We start from the raw sequence: 27,509 nt of genomic DNA on the forward strand, positions 1-27,509 counted from the left end.
ATACTGAATCCACAAGATCATCAGAAACTATTTTAAAAATTCATACTCCAATAAACTATAAGATCTTGAAGATATTGACAGTTTCCTAGAGAGATAGAGCTTCCTTACACAAATTGAACCATGAGGATATAGAAAACTTAAACAGATCAATAACAAGAAATAAAATTGAAGGAGATAGCAAAAGCCCTCCAAAAAAAGTCCAAGACTGGATGGATTCTTAGCCAAGTTCTATCAGGTCTTTAAAAAAGAGGTAATTGATGGGCTGGGCCTGCAGCTCCGGGGTAGAGTGCTGGCCTAGCAGGTATGAGGCACTGGGTTCGATCCTCAGCACCACATTAAAAATAATTAATTAAAGGTATTGTGTCTACCTACAACTAAAAAGTATATTTAAAAAAAAGAAGAAGAATTGACTAATCCTCTTCAAATTATTCCATGAAATAAAAAAGCAGGGTACACTGTCAAACAGACAAAGACACATCAAGGAAAGAACACTTCAGATCAATATCCTTGATGAACACAGATGCAAAAAATCTTAATAAAATATTGGCAAACTGAATACAAAAACACATTAAGGGGCTGGGGTGGTGGCTCAGAGGTAGAGCACTCGCCTACGTGCGTGAGGCACTGGTTTGGATCCTCAGCACCACATGAAATATATAGTGAAGATATTGTATCCACCTATAACTGAAAAATAAATATTAAAAAAAAGCACACACTAAAAGCTGGGCTTGGTGGTGCATGCCTGTAATTCCAGCAACTCGGGACTGAGACGGAACTATCACAGGTTTGATGCCAGCCTCAGCAACTTAATGAGGCTATAAGCAACCTAGTGAGACTCTGTCTCAAAACAAACAAACAAATAGGGCTGAGTATGTGGCTCAGTGGTTAAGTGCCCTTGCATTCAATCCCTGCTACCAAACACACACACACACACACACACACACACATATTCACACACACACAGATATTGCATCATGATCAAGTGGGTTTTGTCCCAGGGATGCAAGGTTGGGTCAATAAATATAATTCCCCATATAAATAGCCTTAAGGATGAGAATCACATGATTATCTCAATAGATGCAGAAAAAGAATTTGGCAAAGTGCAACACCCATTCATGTTTAAACAACAGGTACTAGAGATAAAAGTAAGCACTTCAACATTGTAAAGGATGTATATGACAAACCCCAAGCCAACAGCATACTGAATGAAGAAAAACTACAAACATATTCTCTGAAAACAGAAACAAGAGAAGGATGCCCACTCTCACCACTCCTACTCAACAAAGTCCTAAAACCCAGCCAGGTCAATCAAGCAGAAGAAGGGAATTAAAGGGCTACAACAGGAAAAGAAGAGCTCAAATTATCTGTTTGCCAATGACATGAGCCTATATTTAGAAGACTCCAAAAATTCCGCTAGAAGACTTCTAGAGTTGAAAACCAAATTTGGTAAAGTAGCCGGGGGCAGTGGCATATGCCTGAAATCCCAGCGCTCAAGAGGCTGAGGCACAAGGATCGCAAGTTCAAAGTCAGCTTCAGGAAAAGGGAGGCACTAAGCAACTCAGTGACAACGTTTTCCTAAATAAAATACAAAATAGGGCTGGGGATGTGACTCAGTGGTTGAGTACCCCGAGTTCAATCCCTAGTACACCCCAACAAAAAAAAGGTAAAGGAGCAGATATAAAAATACATACATAAATCAACTTAACATACATAAATCAATCACTTCCCTATACTCCAATAACAAACCTGCTGAAAAAGAAATTAGGAAAAATATCCCAATTATAATAACCTCAAAAAAATGGAAATAAATCGCACAAAGAATGTCAAAGAACTCTACAATAAAAACTATTGAACACAGAAGAAAGAAACTGAATAAGACCTCAGAAGATGGAAAGACCTTCCATGTTCTTGGATAGGCAAAATATTATTAAAATGACCATACTATCAAAAGCATTCTACAGATTCAATGCATATAGAGCACAGATTTTCCTGTCTCTGGTTGTACACAAAGTAGAGTCACACCATTCATGTCTTCATACATGTACTCAGGGTAATGATGTCCATCTCAGTCCACCATCTTTCCTAAAAATCTCTTTTGAAGTAACTTGAATAATTTTTAGTTACTGACTTTTTTACCATTTTGTTTAGTGAAAATAATTTCATTATGAAATTTAAGTGTGGTAAACATTGACTTTTTATCTTTATCTAGCACATTCAGAACTTTGATGTTTCTAATCTTACTTGTACTACAATCATACAATATATTATTCTGATGTCTAATTTACCTCTTTAAATTTAGTTAATTTAAGGTTTTTTAAAATTTCCTAACAGTTTGTCTAATTTTACTAGAGTGATCCAAGATCAAAATGCATTCTGCTGCCATGTGTAACAAATTAGAATAAATAAAAATTTAAAAAGAAAAAAAAAAAAAGACCAAGGGAATAGAAGACACAGAGATAAACCCACATAAATACAACTATCTGATACTAGATAAAGGTACCAAAAACATTTCTTGGGAGAAAAGATGGCCTTTTAGACAAATGGTGTTAGGAAAAATGAAAATCCCTATGTAGAAAAATGAAACTTGACTCCTATCTCTCACCCTGCACGAAAGTCAAGTGGATTAAAGACCCAGGAACTAGAACACAAATTCTGCAACTGCTTGATAAAAATGTAGGCTCAACAGTCCAACATGCTGGCACAGGAACCGACTTCCTTAACAGGACCTCTAAAGTACAAGAAATAAAACCAAAAACCAATAAGTGGATGGCATCAAATTAAAAAGCTTCTGCACAGCAAAAGAAACGAATAAGAGCATAAAAAGAAAGCCCACAGAATGGAAGAAGATCTTTGCCACCTGCTCCTCTCATAGGACATTTATATCCAGAATATATAAAGAACTCAAAATATTTGACACTATGAAATCAAATAACCCAATTAATAAACGGGCAAAAGAACTAAACAGACACTTCTCAAAAGAAGAAATGCAATTAGCCAACAAATATATGAAAAAATGATCAACATCTTCAGCAGTCAGGGAAATGCAAATCAAAACCACATTGAGATTTCACCTCACTCCAGTCAGAATGGCAATCAATTACAAATAATAAATGTTGTCGAGGATGTGGGGGAAAAGGTACATTCATACATTGTTGGTGGGCTGCAAATTAGTGTAACCACGCAGGAAAGCTGTATGGAGATTTCTCAAAAAAACAGAAATGGAGTCACATATGACCCAGCTATCCCACTCCTGAGTATATATCCAAAAGATTTAAAAATCTGTATACTATAGGGATATAGCCACATTGATGTTTATAGCAGCACAATTCACAATAGCCAAGTTATGGAACAAACCAAAGTGTCCTTTAACAAATGAATGGATAAAGAAAATGTGGTATATATACCCAAAGGAGTATTACTCAGCCATAAAGAATGAAATTACGGCATTTGCTGGTAAATGAATGAAACTGGAAACTATCGTGCTAAGTGAAATAAGCCAGACTCAGAAAGCCAAAGGTGAATATTTTCTCTGATTTGCAAAAGCTAGTCCCAAATAAGCAGGGGGAAAGAGAGAGAAAAAGAAGTGGGGTGGATTCCATTAGAATAAAAGAAAGGACTAGATGAAGGGGAGTGCAGGGGAGGGAGACGAGCTAGGAGAGGGAACAACAACAGAAGGAATCTGCCCACCTTCCCTGTGTACATGCAGGAAGATGCCACAGAGAATCTCACTGTCATGTACACCCACAGGACACTGACTTTAAGGGGTGGGGGTAAGGGCTGAAAGTGAACAGCAGAAATATCAGTAGAGGGAAGAAAACAGGAGGAAGGAGAAGGACAGGGAGAGGGGAAATAGCGGGGACTGAAATACAGCAAATCATAGTCCATGCTTTTATGCCAAAATCAACCCTAGCGTTGTGTGTAGCTAAAAAGAGCAAAATTTTTTTTTAAATGTTTTTGGTACAGGGAATCAAACCCAGGGTGTTTTAGCATTCCCAGGCCTTTTTAATTTTTTATTTTAAGACAAGAGTCTCACTAGGTTGGCCTAGAACTTAAGATCCTCCTGCCTCAACTTCCTGAGTTACTGGGATCAATAACAGGAAGATAGAAAAGAGGACAGGAGTTCAGGGAGAAAACTCTGCTCATGCCACCCATGCTCAAATAGCACCTAAGTACACCTCTGATATAAGACACAGTCCCTTATCTGAGTGACCTGTGATTATAAGACTCCTACTTAACACATCCATATGAGAATCTGAGTTTGCTTATGAAACAAACTCATAAACAAATTCACCCAGAGTTTATCTGAAAAAGGGATAATGGAGAATGCTATTGTGGCAGTTTTGCATTTTCAGCTCCCACACAAATAATAAGCTTTTTGTTCATTTACATAAAAAGCTTTGGAATCCATTTTCTTTGCCTAACTTAGGAAGTAACAGATTGTGTTATGGACCTTTATATTTGATAATGTAGATTGACCAGATTTGTTATGAAAATGTAAAAAAAAAAAAAACTGGTAAAACTGACAAAAAAATAAAAATTCATTATTTTCAGGAAGAAAAATATAAATATTAGTTCCCCAAACCATAAATTCATGTTCATGAGAATATGTTTTTAAAGTCTATATCCAGATCTACGAGAGCAATCACTGCTGGCGATCAGCCTTAGGCTCAACCACGAGAGACAGAATGGTTTTCCCCTGGCTAACCACTCTTGTAGCATGCTCTCCTGCTCTTGGGTGTTTACCTTAAAAGAAGACTGACAATCAGAGAAGGCAAGGTCCCCAGAGAGCTATTTCTTGCACTCTCCTTATGTGCCAGGTCCTACACACCAGACGCAGAACAGACACAGCCTCCCCTCCAGTCTTTACGTACAAGTGAGGAAAATACACAAGATAAACAAATAAAACTGTGCAACTACACATCGTGACATACTGTGAGAAAGGAACACAAGGATGTGAAGGACAAGTTACACAGGGGACTCCGAACGGGGCATGGGATTAGGCACCAAGAAGGGCAGGAGAAGGAGTGTCTCCTCCGAGGCTGAGAAAGGCTGCTGCTCTCTTAGTTCTAATTGAGAATGTCCTGAAGGGTCTGGCCAGAAAATCTGGCAAGAAAAATAAAAGACATCAGATTTTAAAAGAAGCAAAACTGTCACTCAGATTAATACAAATGACATTATTGTCTATATAGAAAACCCTAAGGAATAATCTAAAAGAAGTTAAAGTTATTATTACTTCTAATAAGTAAGCTTAGCAATGTTATGGGATTAAAAAGTCAATATACAAAAAACAACTGTATATTTAGATGCTATCAACAACAGAATGTACTTTTTAAATGTGAATTTTTAATAGCATTGAAAATGTGAACTTCTTAAGGTAGTAAAAATTTGGCTGAAAATATAGAAACCATACCCTAAAAACTACAGAACACTAATAAGAGAAATTAAAGATGACTTAGATAAAGAAATGTAAGCTATTTATAGAGCCAAAGATTCAATTCTGTTATATCAGTTCTTCCCACACTGAGTTATAGAATCAATAAAATCCAAAACAATTTTGAAAACAAAGTGAAAATTTAAAACTCAATATACCAGATTTCAAAACTGATTATAAAGCAAGGGTAATCATGAAAGAAAGGTACTGGTATAAAGACACACATACAAATCTACAGAAAAGAACACAGAATCCACTATGTATCAATAACAGACCTACACACAGTACATTTATTTCAAACAATGGGGAAAAGATATCCTTTTCAATCAAAGGTGATATATATCTATATAAAAAAATAAACTCCTAACTTATGTACAAAAATGAACTTGAATGAATCAGACCCAAATGTAAAAAATAAACTTTTATGTTTCTAGGAGAAAAATCTCAGCAACTCTGAGTTTAGTAAAGATTTCTTAATAGGACACCAAAAGCAGAAATTATATATGAAAGGAAAAAACAAAGAAAGTGAAAATTATAACGATACCTACGCTTCCTGACGATATTATAAAAATAAAAGGTTACCATCTTTTAATATGCACATCTACTTAATACAGTGCGTAACATAAAAGAGCACTACAACTCGCTGCTTTTCAATTACAACATGGATCTGCTTTGAAAGTCTGAGCTGACCCACTCGGTGGAGGACTGGAGAGGGGGCGAGGGGACGCCAGACCCCGTTCCCTAACCCCGGCCGTCCCTGTGGTCACCCTCGCACGCGGCATCCTCAGGAACCACCACCCAGGGCAAGGAAACTGAAGCAGTGTTCTCTTTCTCCCTCCCAACAACCAGACAACCACATGGGGCAGAAGGCACACTTGGAGAGGCAAGGTTTTCCACAGAAGGTTTTTTCTCCTTCAGGTGCTTTCATCTGATAACTTTTTTGCTACTGGTTTCAAAATGCTGATAAAAAGGGCAGCCATCCTTTTTTTTTTTTTTTTTTGTAAAGAGAGAGAGAGAATTTTTCAATATTTATTTTTTAGCTCTCGGCGGACACAACATCTTTGTTTGCATGTGGTGCTGAGGATCGAACCGGGGCCGCACGCATGCCAGGCGAGCGCGCCACCACTTGAGCCACATCCCCAGCCCAGCAGCCATCCTCTTTATTCCCGGGGTAAGGAGAAGGTGGCCCTGGAGGGAGGACAAGGAGCAAGCCAGAGCACTGGGGCAAGAAAAGGGCGCCCTGCAGGGTAGCCTGGGCGTCGGGACCTCATCGCAAGAAGCATGATGTAAAAGAAACTGCTGTCCCCCGACAAGGAGGAATGGGAGCTACAAGAAAAAATGACAAACTACTAGTAGTTAAACTATGGAGAGGATCTCTACTGCTACCCATGTAAGTCTGATATGCTAAGTTTTCACTGAAAGAACCTGAGATTCTGTTCTCCCCTGTGATGACCTTCAATATTTTTAAAAATATATATATATTTTCAAGATATGATACACCATTTGGAACATGAGATGTTTCACCCTCTGATGGAAAATTAACAACCTATTTACACTAAAAACCTAGTCAAAAATAAAACAACTCTAATCAGAGTTTTAAACTATAACCAACCACTGAACTGGACTTTTTCCATGCACTGGATAAGTTAATTATTAGAGGGATGTCATGAAAATATTAAGCACTAAGTGGCAGGCTCTTATGAATGTTTCCTTCACCCTCTGATTTTTAGAAATTCTAGTTTACTAAATAGTTTTCAAAGCACATTTATATAGGAACAATATTAAAGAACTTAAAAACCCTGAATTGATTAGCTATATACTTTGAATACTGCCTTTTCTTTCATCTCTGCCTTCTGTCCCCCAAGCTAATCTAATCTAGCAAACCATTTTAAAGTTTTTTACAATTACAATCAGAAACACTCAAGTCATTCAAAAGTCCATCATCCGGTTAAGAGGAAAACCTGCCAAATGTGGCAGGATACAGAATAGTTTCTTTCCTCGCTGAGCTCATTATTTATTTCACTCTGAAAGTGCTATATGCATGGTCAGAAAACATGGTCAGGTCCCATAAACACATATGTGAGTGTGGTGGGCAGGATAACGCCTTCCCTCCCTGGGAGGTCCACATCCTAACCCTGGAGCCCTCAACGTACTGTGTGACAAGGCCAGAGGGAGTTATGAGGATTACTTATGGACCTAAAGACAACAAGTTATCTTCAACTAACCAGAAGGCTTAATATAATCATGAGAGTCCTTGAACAGGAAAGGGGGAAAGTCCTGGAACAGGAAAGGGGCTCAAAAGTCAGAACCAGAGGGCTGGGGTTGTGGCTCAGTGGTAGAGTGCTTGCCTAGCACACAGGAGGCACTGGGTTCAAATGTCAGCACCACATAAAAGTGAAATAGATACTGTGCCCACCTATAACAAAAAAATAAATATATATATATTTTAAAAGTCAGAACCAGAGAAATGGTCCATAAGGACAGACCAGGCCAGCCAGCGCTCACTTGTGGAGACGGATGGAGCCACGAGGTAGGGAAGCAGGCCATTTTAAAAGCAGGGGAAGGCAGGAGCATGGATTTTCCCTAGAGTCTCTAGAAAGGACCACAGCCCACCAACACTTTGATTTCAGTTCAGTGAGACCTATTTTGGGCTGATTTTTAGAAAAGTTAAGATAATAAATCTGTGTTATTTTAAGCCGGTGAGTATGTATTATTTGTTAAAGTAGTAATAGGAAACTAAGACAATTTGTGTAGTTTGCAAATATGCTATTTAAGACTAGCTAACAAATTAATAGTTATTAATAGATTTAATGAAAATGGAAATCAAAGCTTAGAAAGTGACTTATGTAAAATAATAAAGTCTAAACAGCAGACCTAGGACTTAAACCTAAATCTGATGCCAAAGGAGTACTCTCATCTAATAGGCTGCCTCCCACTCCAAAAGAAACTTGGAAGAAAAAGCATATAAATTTACTAGCTCGAATTCTAACTTCATGACTTTTATAAATTATGTAGTTATTTTTATCATAAATGTTTCATTTGCATCCAGAACCAATAAGTACCTTATGAAAATATTATCCCAGCAACAATTATGGAAATTATTTCTTAATAATTTGTAATACAGATGCACTTTTTTAAAATAAAATTTTGTAATCCCTTAAATAACAATATTGAGGACTAACTCATGTAGTCATAGATTCCTAAGAGATATATTAAGCCATATGAAAGCTAACTTGATAAATACATTCTACCATGTCAGTTACTTAACTTTCACAAATAAGAGTGTAATCTCTGCTTTCATCTAGATTCTAAGAAATTGGACCTCAGATACAGGGTGATTCCAACATGAGCATGCCAGTCATTATGTGCTAGGAACATAAAAAGTGAGACTCTTGCCCTTGAAAAGCAATAAGGTTCTTTTGGTAAGTCACAATGAAAAAGTAGACTATCTGAATGAACCTTCCTATAAAAACAATTTGAAAAACTAGATATAACATAATTTTCAAAGTATCAAACAGATGACAAAGCCAGGTGTGGTGGTGCATGTCTGTAATCCCAGCAATTTAGGAGGCTGAGGCAGGAGGATTCCAAGTTCAAGGCCAGCTTCAGCAACTTAAGCAAGTGTCTCAGAATTACAAATTAATTTAGCATGCAGAACACTGAAGAAGGTTGCTCCTAACCCTACACCAGCACAACAACACTGGCAGCGTGTAAATTCACAACTTCAAAGAGCTGACAGGCTGCAAGGCAACCCCCACCAAACACTGAGGAAGGGGCTCAAAGGGGACAAGAGATGTCAGCACTTGCTTACCTAGGAAATGCCGGGGGCCACTAAAAAAAATTTAGTTAAAAAATTGTTACCGATTTTCAAAAGCCAAATGTGAACCAGTAAAACAGAAGCACCCCCGATGGCCCCAGGCACTACAACCTGAAGGAGGGAAGGAAGTGAGGAGGAAGGGAAAACCACGGAAAGACAAAGGGGGAAATGCTGGAGTCGGGAGGAGAACAACACAGCCCTGGAGAGAGAAGCAGCCCTGGACGGCCGCCCAGCCCACACAGGCCCTTCCCTCCACTCTCCTGTGCAGTTGCTGGTAAAAGAGCAAGAAAATTCTGCTACACTTCAGATGTGGATGGAAAACTAAGGATGCGAGGGGAAGAGAAGGAAGAAAGAAGCCTCAGAGGAGGGAGGGCAGGGATTCATCCAGGCACAGACAGAGGGGCAAAGGCAAGATCAGAGAAGGCTGCCCTCCATACCCTCCCTAAGTCTGAATCAAAACAAAAATACTCCTTCCTTCCCTCTACCAAATCAGCAGAGGTCAGCAACAAGTTCCAGAGTACTATGGAGAGAGGGAGCCTGAGTAAAAGCTGGGCATGGAACAGACACTTAGGGAAAACTCTCCAATAGGACACCCTCCATCCTGAGCACAAAGTAATGAAAGCTACTGGAATCTGAAGCCCCAAAGACAAAACACGACATAGCAAAGCTCAAACCTAATACAACTGCTGGCTGGCAGACTCCACTCCCAACACAGGGACAAAGAAAGGTGCGACCATTTCCAAGTGTCGGGACGATCTGCCTCAGTGCCTTCTAGTCTACCCAAGATGCCAACTTTCAAAATCTTAGGAGGTGTGAAAAGGCAGGTGAAAGCAGGGTCTGGACACAGAACCACCAGAAGCACTGGTCTCAGGCAGATGCTGGAAAACAGCCAGCAAGGATGAGAGGCACAATCAAGGTTCTCAAGTGGAGACGTGCAGTACAAAGAGGAAATCATGAGAGAGAGTCAAAGAGAAATGTTGAGAGGAAGGACCAGGTACAGATGAAGAATGCCTTTAACTGGCTCAAGTACAGACTGAGCACAGCCACAAGAAGAACTAGTGAACTTGATGGCAATCAGCAGAAGCTACCCAAACTGTAAGACAGAAATAAAAGTGAGAATGGGGAGGGCAATTTGTGGAACAGGGTAAAGCATCCAAGAGCTGTGGGACAGCATCAAATGATCCAACACACCAGTAACCAGAGAAGAGAGAGAGAACAGGATAGCAATAATATTCAAAGAAATACAGGTTGAGCACTCCCAATTCAAAAATCACAAATCCAAAATGCTCCAAAATCCAAAATTTTGAATACTGACATTCCTCAAAAAGTTTCAGATTTTGGAGCATTTCAGATTTTGATTACAGATGTTCAACAGGTAAAGCCTATGGAAAATTCCAAAATCTAAAAAATTCGAAATTGAAACACTTCTGGTTCTCAAGGATACTCAACCTGTAATAAACAGAAATTTTCCAAAATTAATGATAGACACCAAACTGTAGAGCCAATAAGGAGAAAAGAAAAATGGACATTTTAACACATTAATCCATGTCTTTAAATTTAAAACTTTTAAAAGTGGATATAAATATTTCCAATCTAGTCTGTCTTTTGGAGATCTACAAAATGACCCCCACTGTATCAAAAACCCACCACACTGTATAAAACTGAGTAGTCCCTTCTCGACTCAATGCCTGTCCTCCAGAGTGCACTATGACAGGACACAGGGCCGCTCTTCCCCTCATCTCATTCCATTGCCATCTGCCCAGACCGCACGCCACCTCCTACTGCAAACACACCCAGAGAACATTTATGAGAAAATGCTCACACTGGGTACCTCACCGGCTGACTCGCAGAATCCCTTCAACGGGAGCCCAGGCTGCTGCCCACAAGCCCTGGCAAGTGGAGAGGAGGAGAGAGGGGATAAGAAGAAAAAGAAAAGAAGTTGAGCCCCTGAGCAAAGTTTCGGAGCACTTGGAATGCACTGAAAGACACATCCCAAGCCGTCATGGCGATCCTGTTGCTGATCCAGGGGGAGTCATGGGAAAAGTCATTTGGCAGCAACTGGCATTCTTCAAATAGAAGATCGAGATTCTTGGGTTGTTTTTTTTTTTAAGCATAGTTTTGGAAAATAATATTCACATTGAATGTAAATATTAATACTCCTGGTTTTTCAAACAATTCAGTGTATAAGAAAAATCCAAATTTATACTGACAGAAAACTGTGGCTGCTTCTAGTATCAAATCTGATCTAAAGAAGACAGAAGTTCGATGAGCTCCGAGGAACTCAAGTGTAGGGTTACCAGCACATTGCCGTTTTCTATTTATAGACTCCAAAAGTATGAAATGTTCTTTTTATTCCTCTTTAAGGTCGACACTGACAACCACCAGGAAAGGACTTAATTGTCTGCAGCAACCTTTCTGATGGCTAAAAAGAATCACTGACTTTTATTCAGAGAGTTTTTGTTGCCTCACAAAACTCTGAATTATTTAGTACCTATATGGTTGTGTACTTTCAAACCAAATCTTAAATGTCACCTTGACCCTAGATTAGTAATCAGGAGCTGCTAAGGAAAAACACAAACAGCACTCTTACTGGGGTCCCCGCGTCCACGTAACTCCGCAGCTTCCTCCTCATGTCTCTTTCGTTAAATTTGGCACTTCGCTTCACATAGATCCCTCCATGCTGCACATGAAAAAATGGGGAGGAAAATCATTTACTTTTAAATTAACCAACTGCCACAGTCATCAGAGAGGCAACTCTGCTCCTGAAGAGTAAAGAACAAAACCACATTTCACAATTTAAGGTATATTTAATACATTCAAATATTAGCACCTAAATAACTTAGATAAACATTATTCCAATAAAATTGCATGCTATCCTATGAAAATATATGAACGTTTAGTTTGTTGGTAGTTAAAATCCTTTCTTTCTTAAAAATATATCCTTTAAACCAAAAACTCTATTTATCAGATGGATCTTAACTCCCAATTTTCCACTGATTCATTACAGAATCACTAAAAAATATCCTTAAATGTCAGCACTAACAAACTTTAGGGATTTGAAAAACCGACCCAGCTACAGCTATTTACGTGGCACTGGTAAGGACTACATTTGTTTCCCCAAAACCCAGGTGTTGAGGCTCCAACTTCCATGGTGACTGTGTGGAGACAGGGGTAATCATGATAAGTACATCAAGGTCCTGGGGTGCGGGGCTGAGCCAGAGTGACTGCATCCTTCTGAGGAAAACAAACAACAGGAATGCAGTGCACAGAACAAGATCACGTAAGACACAGGGAGGGTGCTGTCATCTGCCAGCCAGGGAGAAAGGCTAGGCAGAAACCCGCTCTCTCACACCTGGATCCTGCACTTTAGGACCTTAGAAAATAAATGCCCTCATGCTAAGAACTTTACACATTATCTCATTATTTTGCTTAATCTCTGAGAGATCATAATTAATTTTACCATTGGTTTCTTAAAGTAACTGACTACTGAATTCTATGTCTTTAGTTTCCTATCTGACTTTTGTACTTTTGCTATTTCATTTAACTATGTGGACAATCAGACACGTATATACATATACAACATCAAAAATACCAAAGAAAAATTCTGGGGATATAGTTCAGTGGTACAGCGACTACTCAGCATGCATGAAGACATGCATTCAATCCCCAACACTACAAAACAGAACCAAAAAATCCACATATATTTATATTAAGTGTATGTTAAACTTTAAAATATATTTTTTTAACTGACCCATATGTAAAGGAAAAAGTAGAGGAAAGAAAAGTTACCTGAGAAAAGTAACACCCATATAATGGAAGCCACTTGAGCCTATCCTTCAGCACGTAGCGCACGTGTCCGAGAGCATTCTGCCGGATGGCCAGAATATCAGCAACAACCCAGTCAACTGCAAAGACAGACTCTGTCAGTACGTCCAGCGCCCCTCCCCAGAGACCACAGAAACAGCCTCTTCACAGCACTGTGTTAGGAATATGCTATGAGAATAATCAGAATGTTTAAAATTACTTTACATAAACCCCAGATAGTTAAATAACTTAAATTGTGGGGGATTTTTTTCTCTTTTACATTATCCTCCAATTCTTGAAAGGCTTTTTATTTCAAGGACAAAAGAAAAAAAAATCATAAAGTACCAAGTAATTCAACAGAAGTATTTTACAAAGAATAAGCTGAGTTTTTAAAATTAAGACATATTTTTCTTTTTTTCATAAAAAGGGGGAAATTATAAGCAGAAAATGCTAAAGAAACTATCAAGGATGACTAAATATTCTGGACACACATGCTCAATAAAAGGCCAGGGCCCTTTAAGAACGAGCCTCTGGACACAGTACTAGGTCACACTGGCATTCAGAAGGTCTCAGATGCCTTACAACGAGGCTAGGGAGATGTGTGCTCCTTACCAACCAAGGGACGAGGTCCCCAACAACCCATTACCCCGCTATGCTATTATCAAAGAGTCGCGAAACCAAGAGCAAAGCGTAAGCGAGCCGACAGGAGTGGCAACTGAAGCCTTCCAAGAAGTTGTGCACTGGGCTTCAGACAGAAGAAACGCTGACCCGCAGGAGTGGGCTTGCCAAAGCAAAGAAACAGGACCAGCAAACAGGGTGCAGAAGACAGTAACAGAAGAGGCGCTTTGAACAGATGAGAGGAAAGGAAATGACAGGGACAAATAATAATAATGTCTTGAGAGCCAGAGAAACCAGACTTGAAAGTCAGTGGCTGCCAACGGCCTCTCCTGGTGAGAAGGGCAGGGTAAAGTGAAACGTGAAGGAAACTCTAGCATTAGCAGATGAACTCAAGGTGTGAGACTTAAAAATACATTTGTTAAGAACCTGTGAAAAGAATATAGTTCTAGCATCACAAGCATATTCAAGGCCACGGAAATGAGAAATGGAGTAAATTAAAGGAAAAAAATGTTTTAAAGCCTAGGAAATAAGTCTGGAATTTAAAGAAATCACAATAAAATTTTAACAAAAGAGACAGTTTTCCACAGACTACAAGATGACTAACTCTTAGTCACGTGAAATCCTTTTGACAACGCACATACTATCTAGACTGTCCTGAAGATATAGCGATTTAAACACTAAAAATTAACCTTCTAGAAAAAGTCTTACCAATTATTATAAATTTCTCTTTTTAATTAGGGATTATCACTCACAGATTACCTGGTTTTTGATGCCTTTAAGACTTACAATTATATATTATAATTTTGTTATGGATCCTTATATACTGATGCCTAAAGATCTCTGTCTATGTTAGACAGTCAATGGCAGCTGTGTCTATCACACAAACTGTAATGCTATCAACTATGGCTTTTTCTAAGGTACACAACTTTCTTTAGAAGCCCTCTCCTTAGTCCCTTCTAACTTAGATCACATAAACCATCACTGAGACACAGTTCTTCGAAATCATCTTAAAAACACATAACCAAGCCTGTTAAAACTGTTCTAAATTTAGAAGTAGATTCAATATTAAGAACTAATTTGATATGACTCTATATGGTTCCCAGGTTAAAGTACATCATGGTATATATTCAGGGAGTATGAAGCTAAAAAACAGATTTGGCATCTTTTCCTACAACAATTATTTTTGAAAGTTTAGGGAATAATAAATGTATTTTTTGAAACAAGCATGGTTATGTTGTGGACTTGGATGCATATTCCAAGAACGTTGTAAGAAGGTATAAGATTTCCAAAATATGTCATGATCCTAATAACCTACCCTGAGCTATGCCCTTAAACTTGAAATTTTTTTGTGGAAAAGTTTAACAACTAACTAAAGCAGTCAAAAGACATAAGCTTTTTAATTGTCTCGCTGTTTATTCTCAGCTAGGTTTCAGATAGGTAATACTAGATTACAACTGACACAATGACATATCACCTTTGGAGTAACTATTCATATTTCACATTCTGGCTAAGTCAGAATTCTTCAACAGTGAACCAAACAAAGCAGGGTCACGCTCCCTCATCATGAGGAGAGAGTGGAGGGATGAGGAGGGGCAGCCACCTTTTATCTCCCTCAACCCTATCATCTGTTGTAACACTAGTTCCTAACTCAAAGGTCTGCTGTACAGAGACACAGCACATGGAGCACTCAGCTACTGTGGGCACAGCACTGTGCTAACGGTTAGCTCTCATCCTCATTACTGTTGTTGAACGCCACCCATAAGCCATATTCACCACTGGGATCACGAGATAACCTAAATGTAAACTGCCTAAAACCTCCATCAGTAGATATGACACCTAAACAACTAGCCTCCAAGAGGTTAAGTAATTTGCCCACAAACTCACATGAACCAAGGTCCCTGACTTCAAAGCCACATCTACTTATGACAGTTGACTCACCACACATGCTGTTAGTCAAGGAAATTGCCACCTAAACCCAGAAAAGGAGCATTTGTGAGATTAAAGATAAATAGTGTTCAAAGCAGATAGTTAAAGAAGAATGAGGGGAAGAAATAGACTTTTGTTTTTGGTAACACTGGTAAGAAATAAGTTAACAAAAACTAAGAATGTAGAGACAGCAAGGGCATGCCAAGTAAAAACAAGGGATGAGAGAGACTCATTTACATGTCAATTCTATTTGAACGCCAGCCAGGAAACTCATTTATTCTGGCAGGCCTCGTGGAGGGTGAACTAGAAAGCCCAAACTGAGCAGTGGTCCTTGAAATGTTCTTTCTGCCAATTACATTTTCAGAGATATTTAATTGTGCCTTTTAATATCTCAAAAGGGTTTTTAAAAGGGCATCTACACACAAGAGGCCAAGGAACCTAGTCTATGGTTAGGCTTTGAGAACCTCTGGAATCAAAAAACTACATGCAGATTTTATGGGTCCGTTTTTCTGGGGGAAGATTCCAAACCTTCCATCACATACTAACCAAAGCCTGCAATTCTAAGGTAATTTAAACTCATTCTTCTGGTATGTCCCCAAGTTGTGCATTTTTAGAAAGCATTCCAAAAGTAGCCTTCCCAAATTCCAAAGGCTGCCTGGTATCAGGACCTGGTGCTAAAGCAATGCAAGAAAGCCACGGGGCTTGGGCAGGGAGTAGAAGGACGTGGTTCTCTACAGTGAGAAACGGAACCTCTCAGGTTAGGGTGGGCCCAGTGTGGAGTTCATGCCGCCACCTGCGACATTCCAATCCCAACACAGAAGGAGAACTGTTTCCATGTATCGTGTTTCCACAAATGCTCTCCCAGAAGTTCTCACTCTGGAGGGAGGCATGGAAAGGCCAACAGAGTAAGCATGGAAATGGCAGTGGGGGTTTTCCATTCTCATCACCACCACCACAGCCTCTGGGAGTAGTCCCAGGACGCGTTCTGCTTGTCAGTACTAGGACCACAGCTGTTAAGAGCAGTGTTTCCACTAAAACCCGGAAAAGGGGAAGCTGGCAGGAAACTGAATAAGGAATTTCAAGAGAATTCTGATAAAGAAAATTCTATGTTAAATTAGTGACTCAGTCAATAATAATTGAAAAACGTGGGGTACATAATGCTATCATAGGTCATTCCCTATGGTAGACCCATGAATGTCTTTTTTATTTGGATGCCTGGTAGAAATTCTTCCTCAGCACCAGGACAAGAATGGCAGGATTGTCCTACTGGTTAAAAAAAGGGCATCTTGTCTGGGCAAGCCAGCATCCCAAGAGGCTGTTATTTCTACTAAAGTCAAATGTAATTAGATCAAATAATCTGAGCCAGTCCCATTAATAAAGTTGGGGAAAATACACAGATATGTCATGATTCCTATCCACCAGTTTCTCCAGCCCTGATCCTATTCATCTGAATGTAGTCATTCATATGCTAAATTGAGATTCACTTCAACTGCTCTCACTTTCTGCACTTACCTAAGGTAATAAAAGCAACAAGATCATGAGGACAGCTGATAGGAAAAAACAAAGGAAAGCCACGGGCATACGTGATCTTCCATGAGAGCTCTACCATGGTTTTTAGCTTTGGACATACTATATATCTAAAAGTAATTAAAATGGAATTTAGGAAGCATGTATCAAAAGTAGCTACAGGTTTGAAAAATATGGAGATTTGTTTGTTTTTTGACTAAATTATTTGAAGAAAAAAGTGCCTTAACCAGTGTCACTTTCCTGGTTTTGATACTGGCTACAGTTTTATAAAAATGTTATCATTGAGGGAAACTTGGTAAAGGGGTTATGGGACTAGATGCACTATTTTTACAAATTCCTGGTAATTATTTAAAAACGAACAGCTTTTGAAAAGCACCTTGACCTAATTCAAAGTCTACTAGAGACAGTCTCCTGTGATTTCTCTGACAGAGACTAGCAAGCTGGAGCTAAAACAAAGGCATGTGAAGGGGCAAAAGGAGGTGGACCAGTAGGAACAGAAGGCCATGATCAGCAAGTGTGCAAGTGCATGCACACCAGCCCAACCGTGCAGGCCACAGCTAGGAGTGCAAAGGGTGCACCCACTTTGACCTACCACCTGCACCTGCAGACAGCTCACAAAGAGAAGAATGGACAGTCTCAACAGTTACTCTAAGGAATAGGGGAAAGCAAAGAAACAACTCATTTACAAAGAAGTACAAATTCAGAACTTTCACATTACTGACTTTCCAAAAAGTAAAATCACAAAAATACAAGGACAGATAGAAAATCTGCATAAAAAATGCATGTTTTAATAACTATAAAAAGACCCCACTTCATTTAAATATATTAAAGTATTATTTTGAATGCCCATGAACCATTTGTAGAAAAACCTAAATCTCATGCAAATGAAATACAAACCTGTGCTTTGATGATTTGCTAAATATATTATATTTTCTTTATTTTTTGGCAAATCTCCATATAGCAATATCTAAAAGACAAAAAGAAACATTACTTTGATATTTTAAAACACATACTACTGTAATATACAAACTAAGACAATGTGAAAAATTTGACAAACATGTGATGTTGTAAATATATCCATAATTAACGAAAATTAGATTTCTCTCAGAAGCCTCACAGATCATAAATAGCTCATGCTTATAAAGTAGACAAACGTAGGGCAGGTTAATGGTCATAGCATAAAACAGAATGATAAACATCCTCCAGAAAAAGGCTACAAGCATTAATTGATTGCTAGCAATATATAAAATTTTTCAAAAGATACCTCTTCCTTCAAATAGCTTGCAAGCTAGTGGAAGAGACAGACACGTACACAGCAACTGCAATGACAACATAACACACGTATAATCAAAGTACAGTATATTTTAAAGAACTACAAGCTGCAAAGCTGTGCATTTCATAGGTGTGATTTCCAGGGACAAAAGGAAAATGTTCACAAACATAAGGTCAAATGAAGCAGCGGTGCTGGAGTCCTGCTGAAGCACACCAAGCAGTATTGTGGGGAAAGCCCAGAGAGAGGAGCTGGTGAAATGGAGCAAGGAGGGCAGAAGGGGGACTGCACTGAATGTCAGGTCTTTTGAATACCAAGTAAAAGATTACCACTGTATTCTGTAAGTACCAGGGAAACATGGCCTGGGGATCAGAACTCTGTATCTCCATCAGGAATTGATGCCCTGAGAGCTTCCAGTCCACCTGTCAGCTGCATTTCTTAAATCGGGTGGTAGAGACATAGGGTTCCTTTTATTAGACCTTCTGAAGTTTTACATGTCTTAAGTAATCCATGACAAATAATTTAAAGAAGCTGGCAGTACACTTCTAAAGACTTCAAAGGAATGACTGTTAATGGTGGGTTTTGCTTTTTTTTTTTTTAATACCTTCATTTTATTTACTTATTTTTATGTGGTGCTGGGGATCAAACCCAGTGCCTTGTACATGCTAGGTGAGTACTCTACCACTGAGCCACAACCCCAGCCCTTGCTTTGTTTTTAATTCAGGGCTTTCTGTTTTTGTTCCTTGTCACCATTGAGTATGCAAGCTTATGAATTAGCTAAGGCTTTTTAGATCTAGCTCATCCACAGGGGACTTTCTTTATTCATTAGCATTTTAACAAAAAAGAAAGGACATTAATGCAATATCTTTGTAGAAAATGCAACTAGGTGACATAAAGTTCCAAAGGTCAGCGACTCAGACTGAAGTTTCTTCTATCTTTGACAACCACATAGTGCATGAATCTAATAGGTATAAATATATGCCCAAATTTTTAAAATAAGGTTTATCAATGGCATAAATAAATACAGTAAATACAAATAAAACCAAATGATTGATCTGTGCAGGGTTAAGACTGGAGGGACTCCAGATTGTGAGCCCATTCCCTTAACAACGAGCACAGGACCTCTTCAGGACCCTTGTGTACACACTCAATTTAAAAGTACTGCAGATATGTAGCAGTGTTTCAGGTTTCACTTCCTTGGGTAGAATATCCAAGGTTCTTTAGAGACATGCCTAGCCCCCAAGCTGAAGGCAACACTTGAACCATCCAAAGGCTCCTTTCTCACTTTCTTGCAGAGATCTACTAAGAAACTGCTAAGCTGCAGCCTTTGAAGACTGATGGCAAAAAAGCTATTGAAAAGCAGTTTTCAGGGCTGCGTTTGTGGCTCAGTGGCAGAGTGCTTGCCTGGCACATGTGAGGCACTGGGTTCGATTCTCAGCACCCTGTATCAATAAATAAAATAAAGGTCCATTGACAACTAAAAAAAAAATTGTAAAAAATTTTTTAAAAAGCAGTTTTCACAAGATTACAGATTATAGTGCCATCCACAGGAAACATAGCACTTCAAATTTTTTAATAAACCTAAACATACCTCATTTTAAAATCAAACAAGCACATTGAGGGTAGAGAAGAAGCACAAAAACAAGCACAATCATCTAAGGTTTCTCAATGTATGCAGAGGACTGAAACTGTGTCCAGCCTTGGTTCTACACTCAAGCAAGCTGAGGTGTATAGAAACCAAGTTTCTTGTTCAAAAACCCCTGAGCAGTTAACCATACCACAGCTTAAAAATACTACATATCACCACTTTTGGGGCTCCAAGCCAGCTTTAAAATACTACAATTTTCTATTTTTGTTTAGGAATACACCATGAACCTAAAAGCTTTACATAAAAGGCCATCTTTTCCTAGTAGATATTTCTACTTTTGCCAATGAATTTCTCTACCCTTAAAAAAAATAAAAAGAGCACACAATAAATACATCAATGGAACAAATAAAGCATACAGACTACGTAAAAAAAAAATTTTTTTAAACTTCATATCTGTAGTCCCTACAAAACTAATGTTCCCACTTTGAAATGGCTTATAAATAACTGTTAACTTCAGTATTTTGGTTGATTAATTCAAAGTTAAATTTGCTCAATCTTTAAAAACCAACCTTTAATGGAAGCTAAAGAAAGTATAAACAATTAATTCAACTGGGTAAAATGAACAGGGAAATGCAGTTCAATTGTGACATTTACTAATAAAGATTTTTCTTCCATATACATATCATATTGAAAGAAATGATATTTCCAACTAAAATGCAAAAGATAAGCCTTTGACAAAATATAATTTGGAATCTCAAAGTAGGTATTTGGATGACAGCCTCTTCTCTAAGATTTTCCACTCATGGCTTTAACACAAACTGTTTGGAATTCAAGAAATAAGAAGTTACAAAATACAAGAAGATCCTGTCATAATTAAGACTTAAAAGCTCTGAGATAAAGCAAGTGAAATGATAAAGTAAATCTTAATGTAACAGATGTAAATCATTACTAAGTATTTAAATAGATGCTGATAAACCAAAAACAAGAATGTATAAGTTCAATGCTGGCTCACTGAATATACTCAATTTTTAAGATCCTACATTTCTGAGGGTCCAAGTGTAAACAAGCATTTCACGCTAAGAAATATAAAATTTCCTCCATTCACTTAAGTGGAAAGGTTATGTGTTTCAGTCTACTAATGTGGGGGGGGGGAGGAGTTTCATTTGAAGAATACATATTTTCAAAAATATTTAATAATCATTATCTTATTAAGAAGTATATGATTGGGGCTGGGGTTGTGGCTCAGAGGGAGAGTGCTTGCATAGCATGGGTGAGGCACTGAGGTCGATCCTCAGCATCTCATAAAATTTAAAAAAAAAAAAAAAGTATATGACTGAGGACAGTAGAATGAATCAGACATTATTACCCTATATACATATATAACTATACAGCCAGTGGTATTTACATCATGTACAACCAGAAGAATGAGAAATTATACTCCAACTATATATGATGTATAAAGTGCATTCTACTCTCATGCATAACTAATCAGAACAAATAAAAAGAAGTGTAAGACTGAGATAGCTATAATATTTTCAACATTTTAAAAAAGCTCTGAAGAACTTAAAAAAATATCTACACAAATTACGAGATCATTACATGATTGCCCCCAGCACACCTACACTCACTCCCTCCAGTGATCACCAAGTCAGCCCTCACCTTCTGCCAACCCAGGAAGGTGCAGCAGCTGGGGCCCTGTGACACACCCTGTTCACAGCCCGCTCACATCCCAGGGCAAGGGATGTGCTGGGCTGACAGTCACGTCCCTCACGGCCTAGGAGCTTCTCATTTTTCTACCCCCAGAGTCCAGGATCCCAGATTCAACAGATGTTTACTGAATCACTGAGTCTGCACTTTTGTATTCCACAGGTACGGAAACCTATACCTCATTTTCAACATAAAATCAGTTTTTTAATAAATATAAATAAAGCAATCTAAATATACCAGTGAACTTTTAAAGGCCTAATTTTATGAATCTTCTAGCACTCTTATTTTAAATTACATTAGCAAAATTTCATTGTTGTTTTGTTTCTCGGTACTAGGGACTGAACCCAGAGCCTGGAGCAGCTTGGCAAGGGCTCTACACTGAACTACATCCCCAGCCCATATTAGCCACTTTTATGAATACATCTTATAGATAATTCGTTCCTTCAAAACAAAGCACATGAACACCTAAGTGTTGTGAGGGGGCAAAACTGCAACGTTTGCAGTCGAGGGGAGAAATAAAGAACTTCTACGCGCTTCTGCCCCTTTCAATGCTTTATTCACTCAAATTACTCAACACAATTTCACTCTATAGGTTCTTAATCAAGAAAACAACAATCCTTAATGCTAGACACAGCAATTGACATAATCCGTTCATAGCAAAAAATTCTAGATTAATCAATTCACAGCAAACAATTCTAGATTAATTCTAAGCACTGCAAACACATTTAATCATGACAGGCTAATGAAAGACATTCCCTCTGCGTGCTAAGTTCAAAAGTCTCAAGCCTTAGGCTTTATGTCCAGCAGATGCACACTCACTCAGACCATGGCCACCAGGTCTGGAGCCAAGGCAGGGTTTTCCTGGCATGGAGTGGACAACAGGTTGAGGAGAGGGTCATAGGGAGGAGTTGCTGCTCTCACCAAAGTCCAGGTGGTAGAGTTTGAGAGCGGTGAGGATCACCCAGAGGATCAGGAAACAAAGACAAGTGATGGGATGTCAGGTCCTCATCAGGCTCTCTAGCTCGAGTGCATCCTTGTTGTTTCGGCTGGCTGAATCCCTGTTCATTAGCTCTATTATTAGTACTAAATTTGGGGGCTTTGGAACTCCCCTTTCAATCCTTATCAGCTACCACGGAATTTCTCAGTGACATCATTTACCCTGGAGTCAGAAACGTCTGTCTGATGGTCTCTACCCTGATCTTCTACTGATTGCAAGGACAGCCTGCCAGGGCTTTACAGGGTTTAGGGGAAGTAACCTGTTTGAGGCCTTACTGGAGGGCTCTGTGGGTATGCCTGGTGCTTTTAAAATGGAGTTGCTTGGGCGCAGGCCTAAGGCCATTTCACACTAAGGCTCTTGTTGGTTGCTCTTTGGAATTTTATAATTCTTTAGGTAATTATAGATTGATCATAAGTATATCTTCACAACTGATTGTTTTAGGTTCATATCCATTTTTTTAAAAAACTCATTAAAAAATCCCTTTAAAGAAAAAGAATAATTTTCTTTTCATTTAATTAATCCAGAGGCAAAAAAAAAATTGTTTTCTGAATAATAGCTTTCATGGCAAATGATACACTAGTTCTTATTCTGCTTTAGTCAAACAAGTTTACCTTCACAAACTGGCTTTCTTTCACAAGGACCGGATTAAATGTAGACTATTTTCACTTTACTTTGATCAGATTGTTAATTTGTTTTTAATTTTCTTCCACTTGAGGACTTTCTCTTTTGTCTTATAACAGGCAGTAAAATGAAATTAAAGTGTTTAATACCCAAGGCCTCCAACTATCACCCCCCAATTGGGGACATAAAAATATATAGCATTCTTGGTTGTTTAAAAAAATGCATTAATTTATTTCAATGAAGTCCATTTTCCTCCAGCATGTAGAACCTGAGACATGATACAATTCCTTGTCTTTAAATACAATGATGTTGAAATGAAACATAATATGCCACCTCAAAACACTGCCACTGTGGCCTAATAATTTAACTAACAGCGACTGAGAAACAGCAGGCACAGAAGAAGGCTCTGCCCCCAACCCGTCTGCCTGAAGGCAGGGCATACATCTCCCTGTGTAAGGTGACATGATGGCCCTTTATAAAACCCTTCCCTTCTTATCAGGAAGACCAGAAACTGCCATTCCGAGTGAGTCTACACAACAAACCGTACTAAGCCACCCATGTATGCCCTACATTTCCTGGTCAGTGTCCCCACAATGTACTATCCGCAGTAGCCAAACACCCTTTTTCTTTTGTTGAGTCACTTCTTCACTGAATCTGAGCCCACCACCTCACCATGAGAACTCGCCTAAAGTCTTGAACTTAACACACCTATCTGTAGAATGAATGCATGTAAACTGCTTCACAGAATGGAAAAACATGTAACCCCTCAAAAAAGTGTCAGTCTGCTATTATTATCCAACACCAAAAACTGTTTCATTCAAAACTGTTCCGTGATTAATAGAAAAAAGAGACAGCTGCCTAGTCTATTTCCCTCTCCTCAAAAAGTCTCTGAATACTAGCAATACAGCTATAATTTTAATTTGAATGACTGTATATACTATTTACACTATATGCTTTCAATCATTTGAAATGAATCATAAACAGAGTGAATGAGTTTTAAAATGGTTTTGTTGTTTGTTTTGTTTTATTTTTGGTACTGGGGATTTAACTGTGAGCTTTACCTCTGAGCTACACCCCAGCCCTTTTAAAATATATATATATATGTGTGTGTGTATATATATACATATAAACATATATACAATATATTTTGGTTGTAGTTGGACATAATACCTTTATTTTATTTATTTATTTTTATGTAGTGATGAGGATCAAACCCAATGCCTCGCACGTGCTAGGTGAGTGCTCTACTGCTGAGCCACAACCCCAGCCCTTTTTATATAAGAGTGGTCCAAAGATACACTGTTGAGAAGATTTTGCCAAAGAAAGAAGGACAAAGGGAGGAAGGAGGAGCTGGGCTAGAGTAAAACCAAGGAAAGGAGCCAGAACAGAATCTAGCCAGACTTGAATGCTGTGCTTAAAAGCCTTCACATTTGTTCTCCTATCAATAGAGAATTTCTTTTCCCTAAACACACCATGTTACTATGTTACTTGTATTCCAAGTAAAAATTCAAAGTAGTTCATGACAACTGATAACAGCATTCTTGAATAACCCCAGCAAACAGTTAAAGAGTTCCTTTATCTGTTTCACAAAGCTAATAAATGCAACACACCAACAATTTCAGATTATTCTCTATTGTAATCATCTGTCCTTGCTTTTCCTAGCATGAATACTTTTGAGAACAGGGAACACATTTCAACCAATATAACCATAAAACCTGACAAAGCTTCTTCAGAACAAGGTGACCTTGAAGCTAGACTGCCTTGGACTAAATAAATCCTTGCTTGAGGATTACAGGCAGGAACTACCTCTGCCTCAGTTTCCTAGCTGTAAAAAGGGAAGAACAGTGTCTACCTTGCAAGAATGAAAAGATCACATAACAGAACCTATACATGGTAGGATTCACTACATTTGCTAACGCTCCCTTGGTTTTTCTTTTCTTTTTCTCAATTCCAATCCAAGGCCATCTGGCTCCTTCTAAAACAGATCTGGAAATTCTTTCACACCTTGTGATGTCTATCTTTCTACCACTCAGCCACCACCTCTCACCTGGATTACCACAGTATCTTCCAAACCAGCCCTTTATCAGAGTCAACATGCAAAACATGTCACTTGCTCAGGGAAGTTTTTCCAAACCACTACCTCCTCCCACTAGGCTAAACAAACTCACACAGAACAGTAAATTGTAATTCTCTTGTTGTTGCTTACTTTCCCCACTAGAAGACAAGAACAAGGTCTCTATTTTTCTTCACCCTTTCATAACCAGCACAGTTCACCCAGAAAATTGTGCACACACAAATATTTATTGGATGGATGACTGATTTATTACTAGGTTCTAGAGCCACCTTATTGAAAAATTATTACTGAGTACTGAATTGTCGAGCTATTAATATCAACTTCTGTTTAAGAAACATAAAATAAGAAAATTAACTTATAGTACTACTGAAGAAACATCAACATCAAAATTAGACAAATATATGAAGGAGGAAACGCAAACTGAAGTCACACTGTCCTTTCTTTCCCTCATGATGGCACAGGAGAGCTATGCAGGGTCACTATGAAGTACTCCTGAGAAGTTCATTTAATGACAGAGTCTTCCCCTAGTTCAAATATTTACATAAATGCTCTTGGAAGACACCTAAAATTACACACCAGACCATTATACACCTGAGAAAGTGGAGGCAGGGGAGTAGAAGAAACTAACTTCCTCGAGATATTCTGTCAGTGTTTGAATGTGTTATTGCATCTGTGATTTAAAATTTAAAATCAAGAAGTTAAAAAACTTTACACAAATGCAAAGTTTTTAAATAAATAACTGGTTTATTTATAGAGGTTTACATCTGTAAAAAAGTGTAAAAACAAAGTTCTGTTGACATTTCTAAGATTTTCTTATCTCGCTAAGATTCCCTAGCAAGACCTATGTTGTAGACTGGAATTGTATTTGATTGGAATTGGTTGATTTCCTGTATCAAAGGTTGTACAGTTCTGCTTAAGCAAGCAAATGCAAAGGCACACCAAGCCCCCTAGTCTTCCTTGCCCAGCCAAGCCTAAGGGCAAAAGCCATTTAAGGTCTTCTGGTGGATGCTAAACAGAGGGAAAAACTGAAAATACAATCCATTCACATTCTGTTTTAAGACTGGGAATACTAGAGAAGATTTGGGGCAGAAGGTGGAAAGAATTCAGACATGTAATAAAGCAGGATTAGGATAGATGAGTTGTATGATGTCTCCTTCAATTCCAAATAAGCATGTTCAATTCCAAGAGTTTAGGTGCTTTTACAGCAAGACACAGAACACACACTTATTAAGAGTTTAGGACTCAGCTGGGCGTGGTGGCTCAAACCTGTAATCCCAGCAGCTTGGGAGGCTAAGGCAGGAGAATCACGAGTTCAAAGCCAGCCTCAGGAATTTAGCGAGGCCCTAAGCAACTCAGCAAGACCCTGTCTCTAAAATAAAATATTTTAAAAAGGTGCAGATATGGCTCAGTGGTTAAGCGTCCCTGAGTTCAATTCCCCAGTACCAAAAAAAGAAAGGGGGAAAAAAAAAACAGTTTAGGACTCTTTTGATGAAGTAGTACTACAGAAAGACTATAAACAGTTTTTAAATAGGAAGTCTTATTATTGTCTTTGAGGATCTTGAAAAACATGTCTGTTAAAATATGAATCACTAAAGAAATTAGAAGTATTTGGAACACATCCTACAAACATCAAAATCTGACTTAAATTATTTATCTTGCTTCCTGTGTTTTTCAAACTATTTTACACTTACAGCAGTTCAGCTGAAAAGCTGCTTATTTTATATAAACTAAGGCTCTCACACTTTATTGTTACAATATGTTAATATTGACTAAGGAGGGGATTAGCAGTCAGAGCCATTCATGGAAAATACATTTTGAAGTAAATTCCAAATGTTACCAACCAATTGAAGCAGGAATAAAATGGTGACTAAAATACTCATTAGGTTTCAATGAAAAGGCATGGATCACATCACTAGACTATTGGCCTGCAAATATCAATAGTCTATTTTTAGTGTTTTTTACTGGAATAGAAAAAGAGAACAATTATAAAAAGAAAGTATTCTGACATTGAAACAAATTGTGGTCACTTTTTCAGTTTCACAATACAGGTTAAGATTTTCCACTATCTATCACCTCTACTAGTTACGTCTGTAAACTACCTCCACATTAGCATACACCTAGACTCCTGT

The 27,509-nt window shown here is 38.3% G+C and overlaps 1 protein-coding gene across 1 annotated transcript in view; it reads right to left on the reverse strand.

The window, feature by feature from the left end:
• The window catches only part of Agpat5 (1-acylglycerol-3-phosphate O-acyltransferase 5), a 60,841-nt gene that overhangs the window by 24,560 nt on the left and 8,772 nt on the right, over positions 1-27,509 (reverse strand). The window contains exons 2-4 of the mRNA XM_027922090.2: positions 18,021-18,090; positions 13,038-13,153; positions 11,839-11,928 (exon numbers count right to left, since the gene is read on the reverse strand). Coding sequence (XP_027777891.1) covers positions 11,839-11,928; positions 13,038-13,153; positions 18,021-18,090 — 276 coding nt within the window. The remainder of the gene's footprint in view (positions 1-11,838; positions 11,929-13,037; positions 13,154-18,020; positions 18,091-27,509) is intronic.

This window comes from Marmota flaviventris, chromosome 3 (genome assembly GCF_047511675.1).
Source record: "Marmota flaviventris isolate mMarFla1 chromosome 3, mMarFla1.hap1, whole genome shotgun sequence".
NCBI lineage: Eukaryota > Metazoa > Chordata > Mammalia > Rodentia > Sciuridae > Marmota > Marmota flaviventris.